Source organism: Nematolebias whitei, chromosome 6, assembly GCF_014905685.2.
Source record: "Nematolebias whitei isolate Nwh7 chromosome 6, NemWhi1, whole genome shotgun sequence".
Classification (NCBI taxonomy): domain Eukaryota; kingdom Metazoa; phylum Chordata; class Actinopteri; order Cyprinodontiformes; family Rivulidae; genus Nematolebias; species Nematolebias whitei.
The window spans coordinates 18,964,465-18,980,020 of NC_056503.1; the positions used below are offsets into that span (position 1 = coordinate 18,964,465).

At 42.7% G+C, this 15,556-nt stretch overlaps 2 protein-coding genes across 2 annotated transcripts in view; both read left to right on the plus strand.

Annotated features, from left to right (window-relative positions):
- Window positions 1-6,681, plus strand: part of mpzl3 (myelin protein zero-like 3) — a 53,593-nt gene extending 46,912 nt beyond the window's left edge. Inside the window, exon 5 of the mRNA XM_037677432.1 lies at window positions 6,649-6,681. Coding sequence (XP_037533360.1) covers window positions 6,649-6,658 — 10 coding nt within the window. The 3' untranslated portion in view covers window positions 6,659-6,681. The remainder of the gene's footprint in view (window positions 1-6,648) is intronic.
- gap43 (growth associated protein 43) lies at window positions 474-14,094 on the plus strand. Its single transcript, XM_037677433.1, has 3 exons — window positions 474-736; window positions 7,610-8,240; window positions 12,823-14,094. The coding sequence occupies exons 1-3, from the start codon at window positions 707-709 to the stop codon at window positions 12,900-12,902; spliced, it is 741 nt and encodes a 246-aa protein (XP_037533361.1). The 5' UTR covers window positions 474-706; the 3' UTR covers window positions 12,903-14,094.
- Window positions 14,095-15,556: the final 1,462 nt, after the last annotated feature.

A 15,556-nucleotide genomic window follows, 5' to 3' on the forward strand; every position in this document is an offset into this window, starting at 1 on the left:
CCCCCCCAGCAGCAGCAGCAGCAGCGGGAGCTGCTTCCAGCTGTCACAGAAAACATGATTTTGGCATCTTCCCTCTCTGTAATTTGGATTTTCAGAATTATAATCTGACATCTGGGGAATCTTCTCAGTCAGAGAAGGAGATCTGAGCAGTCGGCTTCATTTGGGAGCCACTTAAGAAGAAGAAGAAGAAAGAAAGAAAGAAAGGCACCTCCTTTGTGGGAAGAAGGGAGAGGCAGTGTTGAGAGAAACTAAAATAAAGCACACGCACAGAAAAGAGTCATAAAAACCTGACTGGAGGTATTCAGTCAGTTATCAAAGGGCCATCCTTTTTTTGGGTGGGGCCGCTGCTTCTTGCTGAAAGGGAGGAGGGTGAGAAGATGTGGGAGAGAAGAGTGCTGATCTAAAAGTGGTGGAGGAGAGAGGGATGGAGTGAGTGAGGGGAAGGGAGGGGCCTAAAGGGTGGGCTTGTAGTCATTGTCAAGCAGCGAGTGAGAGCAGACCGAGTGAGGAGAGTGTGTGCAAACTGGGATGAGTGGATGCACCGGCCAGTTCAGCTGTTGAAACAGCCACAGTGAGAGAGCGAGGGAGAGGGTGTGTGTGCACGAGAGTGAGAGTGTGTGCACGTGAGAGAGGGTGAGAGCGAAGAAGAAGTGAAAAGGAAGAAAGAAGCAGAGAAGAAAAAAGGGAGGATACTACAACTCCAGCCATGCTGTGCTGCATAAGAAGAACCAAACCGGTAACGTGCTCTGCTCCTCAGCATCTCCTCCTCTTTCTACTCCCTAAATGAAACCTTTCTGCTCTGAACTTTGGGACCGGCTGCCTCCTAGTCAGATGAGTTTCCCTCGAGGATTAGGGAAACGTTGGGGTTGATTCTTGTCTTTAGAAGAATCTATCCACAAAGCCCAGACACGCCTAGTTAATGTGATTATCCTGCTTGAATGGATGTTGCCACAATGCCTCTCAGACCTCACACTGTTCTCACAGAGAGGCACACGACTGCAACTTGATCCGGGCCAGCTGGCTCGTATTGATCGAACGCTTAAAACAAAAAGTTTAAGATAATTGAAAGGCGCTTGACAGACGAAAGTAAAAGTCTTGATTTATTCTGGAACTCCTGTGAACTCATCTGTCATAGCTAATGATGCTTCATAATGATCAGAGCCAGTGTTCTCCTAATGGATGTCTTAAACTCTTGCATTTTTCTGTAACGGTGTTGCATAGATTTGAGGCGGAAGGAAAATTTCCACGGTGTGGAAGGAAAAAGGGTGGGGTACGGATTGAGTGAGCGCCACCATCGTGTCGGTGGCCTCGTGGGAATACAATGGGAATAAATGAGTATAAATGGATTATCACAGCCCTCCAGCTTTACAAGTGGATGCTGTCAGTGGAGGCTTGTGTGGAGTGTGCACTCATTTAAAGGGTGTTAAAGTGTACTTTGTATTAACCAACGTCCAGACTCGGAGGAAGAGAAGAATAAAAAAAGAGAAGGTGTGACATAAAGGAGGATGGAGCAGCTATCATGGTGGTTCTCTGTGTGTGAGATCAGAGCCTTGTTCCTGCTGCCTTCCTCAAACTGATTAGGATTTTATCAGACTCCTAACAGGCTGGATTCTGATGGGACTTGATTGCTTCTTAAATGTCAGCCGGGATGAGTCATATCAGCTCCTGCATGGAGGAGAGAGAGAGAGCTGAGGCAGCAGGGTTTGCTGGTGAGAAGACCTGCAGGAGAACGCACGGAAAGAGATGCAGGGTGGAGCGTGGCTGCTGCACATGGAGGTGAATGGGGGTGCGAGAGGAAGAAGGCGCTGAAGCAGAGGTGAAATGAGGATTGAGGTGGGGGGAGGGTGGCTGCAAGGTGTTTGGGGGAGGTGGGGAGATGCAGGGATGCAGCAAAGCAGAGTGGTAAAAAAAAAAGAGGAAAGAAGTGTCTGTTGAGGGAAAATGCTGGTGGAGCAGGTGAGGAAGCGTGAAGGTATAGAAGCCGGCGTGCTGCAGCCATGTGGGTGAGGCTCTTCTCTCTGAGTTCTTGCCACGGGGAGGAAACACCCACCCAGCAAGCAGTCCCCCCCCCCCCCCGCTTTTGGAGGCTAAATCAATCTGGACAGACGGCGTGGTTCTCATGGATGGATGAGCAAAAAGCATGAATTTGTGCTTTGCTAACACGTCTCTGTGGAGCGTAAGTGCTGCGGCAGCGCTTTCACTGCACGGGAGTGGCTGCTAGCTTCTAACAGAGGTGTAGCTTCAACCCCCACTTTAGCCTTCTTGAATTTATCTTATTTTATAAAGGCGTGTTCACGAGTTTAACTCGAGTCCAGCGGGCCTTATCTGCACCAGCTCTGCAACTGACTTAACTCCTTCATACCAGGACCCCCCCTCTGCCAGTCAGGCCTTCACATCAGGCTTCAACCCTCATTTTTCTAATCCCAAATTGAATTATAATGCCCAGGCTGCTACCTAAGAGATGATTACTTCCTCCTGCCCAGTGGCTGCCCATGTGCTCTAAGACGTTTCCTCTTAGCTTGATTTTAGCTACAGAGTGAGCCCACTTCTCACTCTCCTGCTTCCAGCAGCCCCACCCCTCATGTCTGACCATTTCTCTCTCTTCTCCAGTATTTCTCCTCTCCATACTTCCCCTCATCCTCATCCCCGGCCCCTGTGAGATCAGTGGCGATTGCAGAGCCTTTGTTAGGGCAGAGAGCCGGTGTAATTGAATTAAAGGCTGCTCCAGAGGATGTAACGAGGCTGGCATATGGCTCTTATTAGTTGCTGCAGAGCATTTCTCCCGGGCCATCGTAAAAACGGTAAAATAAAAATATTCCGCCCTTTTACATCGGTCATAACTTTGTCGTCTGAGGGGAGAAATAACCATAGGAGGCGATAGTGAGCAGGGGTGGGTGAGGGAGTTTGTGGCATCCACCACCTGAGCCCCCCTCTCCTCTTCTGCAGGAGACAGCCGGCTAAAAGGGTGTGGTGCTCCGTCGAAGCATGTGTGTGTGGGAGAGAGAGAGAGGATGAGTGGGTGGCAGTTTGCTCACTGAGAAACAAAGTGAAAGACATGAGAAAGGAGTGAAGCCGCCTTTGCTCTTTGGTGTCTGGATGTCTCATGGAAGAACCAAAAACCAGACAGACATTCACATCTTGTAGGAGAGAGTGAAGGCACATGCAGCGAGGCTGAACACGTCAGTGTGGCAATGTGAGCCAAAAGTTTAAGGAGTCTGAATAAACTGTTTTCTCCTTAATGATCTGGTATTTAGCAGCTGCACCTGTTGGCTGTGAGATAAAAGGTCTTGGCAGCTTAAAAACACAGTTAGCATCTTTCATTCCTCCTGCTAGCTGCTTGGTCCCTTTCTGGGCAGAGGAAGGTAAAAGACCAGAACCCACCACGACTACACATCTTGTCCATGCATTAGCCTGATTTGTGGATCCTCTGGTTATTCAGCCAACCTCTATGCTCCATTGTGCCCCCCCCCCCCTCCTGAAACAAACCCTTAATGGTTTTCTGAGTGAGGCAGTAGAAAGGTGCCAAATTATTACCGTAGCGTGTCGCCACTGGTTGGGGGGATGGTTGGCGATGTGCCTGTGTGTGGTTACAGATAAGTCAGTGAAGCCATTGAGTGTGGGGAGGGCGGGGGGGAGGCTGTGGCCACCCAAGGACAGACAGGTACATCCACACATGATGGACTCGACCTGCACAACTGTTTGATATATTTTTTGCCAAAACACACAGGGGGGTGTCAGGGGTCAGTAACATTAAAGCTTTATAAACTGTAAACTGTTACACATTCAGAGTATGAAGATGACAACCACAGCAACACAATAAAACTCTAAACCCATACTTCCAGTGTCTTAACTTACCGTATCCATGGCAACCACAATGACTGAACAGAGCGGAAACTCTGCGGTCTGACTGCAAAAAGAAAAATGTAATTTAAGCGACGCCAGAATTGCAAACAAGTTGCCTCCTAACAAATGAATTGGGGAAGAGCCTGAGCGGTGTTTGTGTGCAGATTTAACCGGAGTGTACCGATGCTGAGCCTTTTTGGGGGTGGTGTCGGGGGGGTGTCTGGTGTTGGCTGTATTTATGAATGAAAATGTGTGCCGCAAAGAGGAGGGTATATGTGACCGGTGATTAATTAAAAAGTCTTTAAGCAGTTTCTTAAAGAGCTTTCAATTATGTCTCAGTTCAGATGATATGATTCTTACATATTGTCACCAACTAATGGGAACCATTAAGCACTCATCTGTCAGCCTGCAGGAGGAACACGACTGCACTTTTATCAGATATGATGTTGTTGTGATGCCTCGTCCTGTCTTCTTACACCCGGATGAGATCATTTGGCACTCTGTTGGTATTTAATTACAATTCCACTCAAACACACCCCACCATCCCAAAAGTAAATCACAACCTCTCTGCTCCAGCAGTGATGTCATACCTCCCCCATTCCCAAACACCCTCATCAATCGCCTCCTCTGACTGTCTGACTCACCCAACAGCCAGTAAGTAATTCAGTTTAGAGTTAAGTGCTCAGGTCAAATTTTTTGGCAATTGTGAGATCAGCTCAATAAAAGTCCAATAAGTCACCGGGGACTGGAATATTATGAAGAGGAGAGGGCGGGGCCGGGGTGCTTCATCCACTCCAGTGATATTATTTAAATTTTTTACAAAATAATTTATCATTTAGTAAAGATTTCTGATTAAAGTTTTGGTCGTAGGAGCCATGTTTTCTGTAAAGTTTTACGATATCGTCAATGAGTAATGAGAGAAATCACTGTTCAGTTGCGTCTCTGACTTGTTAAAATCTTTAATAAACTAAAGTCATGCCCCGTCTACACTTCCTCAGATTTTTTTTAAACATCTTTTTCTTTTAAGTTTTTTTTTCTCAATCCACATTTTTCAAACTAAATGTTAAAATATCTGTAGGAAGAACGTCCACATGAACATCAACAAACCTGTTTAGCTTTAGTCCTTGTAAAATATGTTTTGCTTCAGTGGCTAACACTTTTAGCACACAATCATGTTTAATGACGACAGGCTCGGGATAATGTAAGACAAATGTCAAAAGAAAAATCAACTCCATTGTTGTTGTAGTTTTCAGGGTGTAAAAGTGTGCCGGACATGAGTGAAAATAGGCTGCTCTGTTATTGTCCCAGAAAAGCTCATATTTAAAAAAAAATCACCTTGGAAAATAGTTATGTCTGTTTTTTTCTTCCCCCATAACTCTCTGTTTTTAATATCCGATGTTGTGTGAACGAGTCTCAATTTTTTACATTTGCAGAGCATTTTAAAGTAATTAAAAACCCGTTTTTTTAATTATTTTTTTATTATTTAAAAAACAAATTGTTCAAAATATCTCCAAGGTGAAGGTGCAGATTAGAAGAAGTGCGAGGCTTGGGTCTACACTCTGGTCCCAGAGGGGATGAAGGTGGAGGAGGTGAACGTCACACCTGGGTCTGCTTCGGTACTGACACACTGACCCTGAAGAAGACATGCTGGCTCGGGGCCTCTGGCTCTAACAGTAAATCACAGCGTGCTGATGTGACTCCTCATGCAGGCCTCGGTCCAACTCAAACCCTCCATCACATGCACAGACACTAACAGAGGCAGAAGGAAATGGACGGATGGGTGTAGTAACGTGACCGCAGTTCTCACTCAAACTGACTTTAAACATCACGCTGCGGGCTGTTGACACACACAGCCAATATCAACACATTAACATCTATATTACACCTTCCAACCCCCACCACCACACCCTGCAGTTGCATTGCAATCCCTTTCCTTGCCATGCCGATTGCACTGCCTGATTTATGACTTATTGGCCCGCTCCCCTGAGGGGTCAGGCACAACGCCAATCAGGGTGATATACAGTCTTTCATAGAACCAACCAGCAGACAGGGTTGTGATGAGTTAGCACTCTGGTTGTCAAGGTAACCTTTGATGGTTGGTGCAGGCATGGCAGTGAATGCTGAGGAGATTCTCGCAGGCTCCTCGTTCACCAGCAGACGTGGAGCTGCCTCCGTATGCACAGGGAGGGCAGAGATGGGCTCATAAGTAGCAATCTTGGACTTTTCAGGACATCATTAGCAGAAAAAGTGCTCAGCGCTAATGGATGCCAAGGGGGAGGATCTGCATTTAAACACATTTACTTACTAAAGCCATTTTCAGTAGCATTATCAAGTGCAAAAGACCAGCCGCTGCCTGGGTAGAAAAAGCTGAAATAAATACTTGGAGTCATTTGTATAGCTCCAACTCCCAGAGTGTTTGAACCATTATGTGGAGACAATCGACACACACACACATGCACACACACGCACACGTTACAGTGAAGCTAAATGGCCTTTAATCAGCTAATTTGTGATATCTCAAAGGACAAAAATACCATTAGATTGTGCATGTTTTTGTCATTTTTTTTTATTTAATAACTAATGCTGTACAGCCTGCATGCCTTTTGATGCTTTGTGTTCTTTATTTTGCTCACATGAATTCATTTTATGGGCATCGTTATTATTTTATTGAATTGTACCAAGTGAGTATTAAGCATTGACCTGTTTTCCAATTTATTTTCAATGTACTGAGTCTTATTTTATTTTTTTTGTCGCTTTCAGTGCTCATCCTTCATCTTTTAATTTGATTTGATTTCTTTTTATTAGATTTTTATGACTCATAACACAACCCACTCTTTGATGGACAGCTATGGATTCAGATGCCAAAGGTAACACCACTGAATGTCTTTCAGTGTTACAGTGAGTTCTGCCCTATGCTCCTAACTCTGTTCCTTATCCCATCACACGCCTTGATGCATTTCTAAACGTCTCCTGATCTAACCCACTTTTTGAACCCTTCAGTTTTTTGGAAAAAATCAAAACTATTTTATACAATGGTGCAAAGCTTTGAGCCACTCAAGTGCTTCGAAGGAGGCAGCTGGGGAAAAAAAGTTGTTTTTTTAATGTTACTAGCAGCTTGTCACATAGACCAATTTGATCCAGTTTATTTAGTTGAGTCTATATGAATTGGTGAAGGTTACAGTTTAGTAGAAAGAAAATTGTTTTTTTTCCCCACCAACAATGGGATTTCCACGGAGCTTTTAGCTGAAACGTTTGCAGCCTGTATTGCCGTGACCTGCAGTTTCTGCTCATTCACTGCATCTAGTTGTTTAGGCCTGTTTCTACATCTTTAGTCCATCAATTGTGCAGTTTCTCACATTTTTTATATAACTACTGCCCACTGCCAAGCTATAAGCTCAGTGGGGAAAAAAGTAGCAAATAGTTGAGAAAAACCTGTCAAAGAAATTTAGAAAGTATGAAGAATAACTGCTAAACATCACTTTAAGAAAACATGATAAGGTGGCCCCTTTATAAGCATATTATAGAACATAAGGTTGGCTCAAGACTTTCAAAGTACTCTAGCTTCATTTATTTTCTATCCTGTCCCAGTTCATTACATTTGGACAATATGTAATGAACTTCAGTTGGATGCTAATCTCAGTAGAATGATCCCTGATCTACAAACCTGATAGAATAACACTTGTCCAGTTTTCAACCTTTAGATTTTTACCATTGCTTTCAGCTGTTAATGTGTTTTTTAACTTGTTTTTTATCTGTTGCCCATCAGGTGGAGAAGAACGAAGATGCGGACCAGAAGATTGAGCAGGACGGCACCCCCAACAAACCCGAGGACAAGGCCCACAAGGCTGCCACCAAAATACAGGCTAGCTTCCGTGGACACATAACTCGGAAAAAGATGAAAGACGGAGAGGAAGATAAGGAAGGAGACAGTCCTGCTGCTGCAGAGGAGGCGACAAACGGAGAGGAGACAAAGGAGGCAGAGGGAGAAGATGCACCTGCTAAGCAGGAGGAAACTGCAGGAGGGGAGGCTAAGAAGGAGGAGGAGGTAACAAACCATGCTAAAAGCCCAGCGGCAGACAAGCCAGCTAACTCTCCTGCAGGCACGGCAACATCTCCTGTAGCAGCAGCCCCAGCTGCTGCCTCCCCCATGGTTGCTACAGCGCCCTCCGAACCGCAAAAAGAGGAGCCCAAGGTGGAGGAGAAAGCCGAGGAGAAACCCAAAGAGGTGGAGGCTCCAGCGGCATCAGCCAAGAGTCCCACCACAGCCACAGCCGAGGAGAATAAGGAGGAGGAGAATAGCGAGGAGAAGAAGGAGGAGGCCAGAAAAGCCGATGTGCCTGCTGCTGTCAGCCCGACAGCTGAAAAGGAGGAGCCTAACCAAACAAACGATAAACAAGGTATGGAGATTACAGCCGCAATGTGAGTAAGCACAGTGAGTCTCTGAGCCAAACACTTAGGATGTGCAGAATATGTCTTTTCCTCCAATCAAGAAGCAATTAGTGTAAAAACCTAATAAAGACTTGGTGAGCTTTCACAGTCTTCTTGGCAGGCACGTCTGGATGGAACTGCTTGTTGAGTCTTTGGTCTTTAAAGATGTTTGGCAACACTCCATTATTTACTGGTTAGCACATGAAATACAGCTCAATATTACATTAGACAGGCTTGTATGTCAGCCTGCGCTTGAAGGAAACCCCATAGTGATGAAGAACAGCTTTGGACAGAAATCCAGTCTCAATATGTATAGCAGTGGCTATCACAGGGTGGGAGCATCATTCTGGGACTGATCAAAGCTTTTATGGACTGTACTTATATAGCACCTTTCTATCTTATTGAGATACTCAAAGCGCTTTACACTACAATCTGTGTCCTCATTTACCCATTCACACAGCACTCTATTATATCTCTACAAAACGAATTGAACAAATCATTCTAAAGAGATTAATCAGTGCTTTATCACAATCATACACCAATGGGACACACATCGGAGGCAGTGAGTGGTTCAGTGTCTTGCTCATGGACACTTCGGCATGTGACTGCTGGTGGATTCGAACCCCCAACTCGTGCATTGGAGGACGACTGCACTAACCACTCAGCCACAGCCAACCTGACTGTTCTTATGAAAAAGAAGGGCTCCATTGTTTGAATAGAAAGCTTCATTTTAGTAAACACATTTTTGGAAGGTTTTAGATTAACCTGCTTTACTAACTAATACATTTTTGAGTGACTTTCAACGAGAACAGAAACAAAACAAAGTGAGAAGCTCCTGAGAAGAACTGACATTTGTGGTTCAAGGACTCCCAGACTGGGTCAGACAGGTGGTTGATGGAGCACGCTCTGTGTGGGGGTGGTGGTGGTGGGGGGGGGGGGGGGAAGGGGAAACACACAGACAATTAAAGAACTACCCAGAAACTAGGTCACCTAGGCAGCACTGTCTCGCCGTTGTCATAGTTACCACCTCAACAGGGTGACTGTCCTGTTCCGAGCCGGGCGGCCACAACAGGTTCTCTGATTTAACTGAATGATTAATGATCCGTACTGGTGGCGATCCACACTGGGGAGTTTTGCTACAAACAAACACTACATGAAAAAAACATGCTAATTAGCAACCCCTTATGGGCTGTAGTCCACTGGACGACACTGAACTGATTCAGACAGCAAATTCATTTTTATTACTGATTTAATTGGATAATGCTTCTTAACCTAAGGATCAAAGTTAGATGAGTCCTCGAGGCTCAATGGGATTCACCTGTCTAAATAAAGGTTGAATGAATGAAAAAGATGCACAAAAACACCAGAAACTTTACCTTAAGGGAACATTTCTATTGTCCAGAAAGCTAGTTTATAGCATTTATTCTACTCTGAGTCAACTATCACAGCACTGATCCCACCAACATTGGCATGATTTGATTATATAGCACTCTCAACTAGTAAAACCCAACACAAACATGTCTTAAGGTTGAGTAATGAGATAAAAGAACAACATGCACACACACAAAACCTCCACAATAAATGTCAAAACATTATCACTTAAATTTTATTATTCCCCAGTCCTAGGGACAGATAATTAGTCATTAGTGATTCAAGGTGTAATTGGTGAGTGCATTGTTTGTTAATGCATTAAAAAAATAGTCAGTTTTCAGAGATCTGGCTTTAGTAAAGCACAGAAAATATCTGCAACACTTTCACCCAAGTCCTTGTTTTAAGCCTTAACCTTCACACTGGATAATAATCCGACTACACTTACCAAGACCTACACAACTTATCAGACTCTGGCTGGTTCACACCAAAGTTGGAAAACCTCTTTAAATGCACACGCTTGAAAGCAACTATGGTATTGCTGCAATCCTAGTATATGGCAAACATTTGGTTTTTCCTGCTATTTTCCATGTCCCAAAGATGCTCTTCCAGTACCCTCAAACTGCGCACCTGCCCTGGAATGACTCTCAGACCTTGTCAAGATTCAGCTACTTGCTAGGAAGTCATGCCACCATAGCTCAATGCTACTTCCAATGGTATCATATGTGGTTCTTATGATAGTGTCACAGTCCTAAACACAAGGCTATAATGGCCAGTCCTGCTTAAAAGTCTCAATGACAAAACCATACATACATCTTGTAGACATTGTTAACACATGGCACATGGCATCATCTTCCATTGTGGAGGGGACCTTAGTTTTTGGTATATCCAGCAGGAATGAGTAATAAGATCAGATATGGAGCTCTTTATTGCCTACCAAGTGACTCTTTGGAAATAACACATTTTACAGTCTAATTGAGTCAGAGACTTGAGAATATTGTGAGGATTTACTGTGAAGCATGACGTGAAGCAATTAAAATGTTTTGCAGACAACTTGATTCTTCGTAGTCCTGGAAAACCCCACAGAATAAAAAATTAGGAAAGAATCTGACAACATACAGATAACATTTTTCAAGAGGATATCGTAACATTTTGATCAGGAATATCTATTTTATCCTGATTTAAAGTTTTAGGTGTTACTTGGATTTTATAATTCCAAAGGGAATAGTGGATGCAAGAAAAACTGCTACATAGAGTTAGATGTCATTTGCATAGACGCAAAATTATTTTAGTAATTTTATTTTGGCAACATTTGAAAACCCTCTACAGTCATTTCTGTTTGCTTCAAATGAATACAAAAAACTTGTAACTTGTATAAAAAATTGAGTCCAGTAATGATTAATTTTGTGATGTGTACCTGTGGAAATTGAACATTTTATACCAGTTCACTGACATGTTTGTCATTATCATCTCTACTGTGGAGAAAGTGTCACTGAGGCCAGAGCAGCGCAGACAATAGGCGTTGGATCAGACAATTGAGTGAAATCATATTTGCTTCACACCATTTCAGCAGCTGTGGAGAAAGACGTTCTAGTAGCTGTCACACAAGCTAACAATCTAATTACCTCTTACCTGGAAGATCTGCTATGACTCATGCCGTCCTGTGTCACATACTCACACATTAGAGCGTTGACATGATCGCCCCTTTCCCTCCCACACATCCTCCCACACAATGCACTCTATCACCCCTAGTCTCAGATGCAATGATGTCATTCTCTGATGTGTGCTCGTTCCATTAAAATAATATGAGATCATCCCAATGTGACATCACTGAGCTGAGAGCACTTCCATAACAGGCTCTGTTTTAGACAATAAAAATCATATCACTGAACAACATGATGGAGTTTTAGCTGGTAAAACTTTTATTTTCTCGTGTAGAATTAGTTTTAAAACCAATAAGATTAAGGACAACACAATAATCTAAAGGAAAAGCCTTTAGTAATTGCTTCATAATGAATCATGAATTTCTGCTGAACATCACTCACCTCCATGTAAGCTGTCTCTAGACGTTATTACAGTGTAACCCACTGTGGACATCACACAGGATTGTATGTGACAGGCCAAGACGCTGCTGTTGGCATTGTCGCGTCGGTTCAAAGGCTTCACGGGTCCATTAGGAGCACTCTTCTCCTTCATTATTTACACAGTTGGTGTAGAGTTTTCAACAGTAGGCTGCTTCTTCATGATGACATGATCTTGGTGAAAGCGGAACTGACATCTTGAAAATGGCATAGAACTACACTGTTTTATCTCATTGTTTTCAGAACCTTCATTTCTTTCAGTGAAATATAAGGGAGTAAACCCTTAACCCCCCCAAAGCAGAAGTTGATATTTGATTTTTTTGAAAGTACGGTCTGCATTATATTACATAATGTATTGTATTGCATCATGTTATTGTCCCCAATCGCAGGGCAAGGACAGGGAATCAGAAATACCCCAGTCTGTCAGTCCATTTGTGCATTTGTCTGTCCGTGCATGTTACAAGTACCAACTTTTGTTTTGTTGTGTGGGTACATCTAGGCGTGAGATAGGTTCCTTTCAAAAATTGGGTTGCCACATCAAAATCTAAGGTGGCCACAACTATATAAATTGGCCACCGCAATCATTCTGAGGAAACTATGCTTTCTAGTTTTTATATTGATTAAAAGTATAGTTTCATCAAATAATTGGAGTGGCCAAAGATAAATGTATGGTGGCCAAGCCCCCTATTAGCCACCCCTCCACCATTTAGCATGGTTGTAGATAAAATTGCTCCATCCACTCACCAGGACCAACCACTCTGCGCTGGCTCAAGAAGAAAAAAAAACAAAACTGTTCTTCTACACAGTGTAACTCCTACCCATTTGAATAGTTTCCATAAAAACGTTAAGGTTTACTTGCATTTCCTAGTAAATCCCAGTCCTGAAATACTTGAAACATTTTTCTCAGAAACAACAAATATTCACTATTCAAATCCCTCAGAGTTGGGGGACATCAGAGTACTGCTTGTTCTGTATTATACTGGGAGAGGGTAAAATCAACCTTCCACTGGCTAATTTTCCCTCTTCTGTTTTGTTTCTCCTATTCTATACCTTTTCTTCCTTCTTCCTTACCCCTCCACCCTTCTTCCCTCTTTCCACACAGATGCTGCAGAGGAGTTGAAAGCAGAGGAGGCCGCCCCAGCAGACGGGGTGGTGGAGTCTTCTGAGTCCAAGGACGACTAAGGAGAAGTCTAACCACTCAAAAGCAGAATTACGAAGATAAAAATAAAAGAATAACACAAACAAAAATCTAAAAAGGTTGCTCTTTGCCTTCTCAACATGAAGGCAGTCAGTTTCTATTTGTTTGTCATTTTTTGTGTGGCAATGATTTTCTCATGTTGGGGGAGTTTCCAGTGTGACGTTTTTTGGCTCAAGCTAATAGTATGAGGAAGTTTAGGATGATGTTGGTGTTGTTAATAGTTATGAATATTGATTGTTACTTTGATGTAGATGGCGGTGGAAAGCTACATTTGGTACATGTCTACTTCTAATGTAAACATTGTTGAGATGACTGCTCTCAACTGGAACATTCACACGTTTAAAAAGCGTTGCCAATGCACCCCACTATGTTTGCACAGTAATGCATTTCCGTTAAAGCCACATTTCAGATAAAACCATTCTGCATTTGCACGCACAAAAACACACCAGTTTAAACATGGAACCCCAGTTTTAGCACACAACAAGTGTGTTGAGAACCCATCAAACAAGTAAAAGCACCGATTCATTGGATGGATAAAAGAATGTATGCTTAAATGTGTGACATTTCCAGTTGGGCGATTCTGTACCGAATTCAGAAACAACAAAAACAACAAAAACTAGTTCTCTTCCTATTCAGCTTGAGTTGTTCAAGTTTGGTTTACACCCCTTTTACAAACTGTCAGCTTGCATTTACCATAAAGGACCTATTGCCCTTCAAAACCTATAATAATCTGAAGAAAACAAGTTTAGTATTGACGTAACTGGCTCTGACATATATCAATTGGTGTTCTGCCAACCAAACGTGAGAACAGTAGCATGAACCATCGAACCAGATGCATGATGGGAACTCTCCCTTCGAGAGGAACTTCTTCGCAGTCACAAAAACTGCAGAGGTGTGGCGGCTTCTCTTTGATGTCTTTGGTGTTGTTATGACAGTTTATATGAATTGGAAAAAATGCTATTGCACTGGTGTTACAAAATATGATTCTGAAAAGAAAAAAAAAAATCAAATGAGTTGATGAACAAACAAATAAGAACTTCTTTTCCTATGTTTCAGTGAGTGCAATGTCCAGTTTCGACCCTATCAAGGATTTCAAACTTGTGAAAAAACAAAAAAGTTGAACAACTAAAAATGGTTTCCATGTCTGTTTTCAAAATAAAGCAAATGTGCCAATTACCATCATAAACTGTTGAGTTTGTTTACAGCCGACTTGAAGTGAGCTATCACTTCATGGAAAGCAATTTCTTCAACTTGTCCACCTATTTGATTATTAATCTTCAGGTGTTTTATCCATTTTGGACACATGTAGGTGTCATTTTAAATATGTTTATTGGTCCCTCATATTAGAAAAGGAACACTACATTTTCCCTTACCCAAGACAATAACTCAAAGTTTCTGAATAAATTACAGTATAAGCATATCCTTGCAGCTACTACCTGACATTAGTAGTGACTTTGGACTAAAGTATGTAGTAATCTAAGGTAACAAATGCTGACATTTTGATGTATAAATGGTAATAACAGTTGGAATACAACCATAATTCAAAGAAATGGTAAAGCTGCTAGTGGCTCATTGGGCTCACCATAGTAACCACAAAATAAATGAAGTTATGGACAAACATGACTGCCTGGAACGAGTAAAACTTATATTGGATATGGAAACTGAAAATAATTACATGAACATGAATTTTAATTACAACAGCATATAATCTGCCTATTCAAGTGAAGCATTTCCGTGTCTACCCTTAAAGAAATCTCCACCCCTAAAAGAGTGAAGTGCTAGGCTAGTGCTAAGTACGTGGGCAGAAGCTCACAGGCAGCAACAGGGCAGGCAGCTGGAGGTTTCACATGTGGAGTTGGACAACGAGCAGGGACAGAGTTGTGCTTGGAACGAAGCCCTACTTGAGCCTGACTTGCTTGACGGAACCGTCAAGGGGGTGGGGGTGGGGGGGCTGACAGAAGCAGAGTGTTTACAAATGTAGTTAAATGTAGATGTTTAAGAACCTGTTAAAATAGACTACACCAAAATGCAGGAAATCGCATCTACTTTATTAAAACTTTTCAGGGAAAGGATGCCCAGACCTCCCCTCCCCCCCGCCGCCGGCCTGGCTGCAAAGTCCTGGCTGCAAAGTCCTGGCCATCATCATTGTACAAACATGTGCAACTTACGTGTGTGACCAAACTCCTGGTCCGAGAGAAAGAGCGTGCTTCTGCGGGTGCGTGCTCATCCTGAAATTCACAATGAGACCGACTGTGCTTTAGTTCTTTTAAGTAAACAATATAATGTTAAAATACAAATATTTATGCCCCAGATTCCTGCTCTAATCCCTGTTTAAATGCTATTTATCTGTCTTGCAGACTAATTCCAGTATTTATTATTATTCCATTATTCCAGAATTGCGTCACTCAACGTTGCTGCATGTTGGAGTAGCTCTCACATTCATTCAGAGATTTTGCTTTGGAAAACTTTAATTGCTCTTTTTTTCTGAATGCAAATAGCTTTTTTCGAATGATTACTTCTTCTGGTATCAGATGTTATGCTGCTGGAAGGATTTTTACTGAAACCTTTTTTACTTTTGGACATTTGTTAGGATGCGTAACTATAACAACATGGTGGTTTTCTACAACTGGGAGCAGCT

Coding starts and splice junctions, on each gene's coding strand:
- gap43 (XM_037677433.1), top strand. CDS start 707: ATGCTGTGCTGCATAAGAAGAACCAAACCG. Junction 737..7,609: donor GCATAAGAAGAACCAAACCG/GTAACGTGCTCT, acceptor GTTGCCCATCAG/GTGGAGAAGAACGAAGATGC. Junction 8,241..12,822: donor CCAAACAAACGATAAACAAG/GTATGGAGATTA, acceptor CTTTCCACACAG/ATGCTGCAGAGGAGTTGAAA.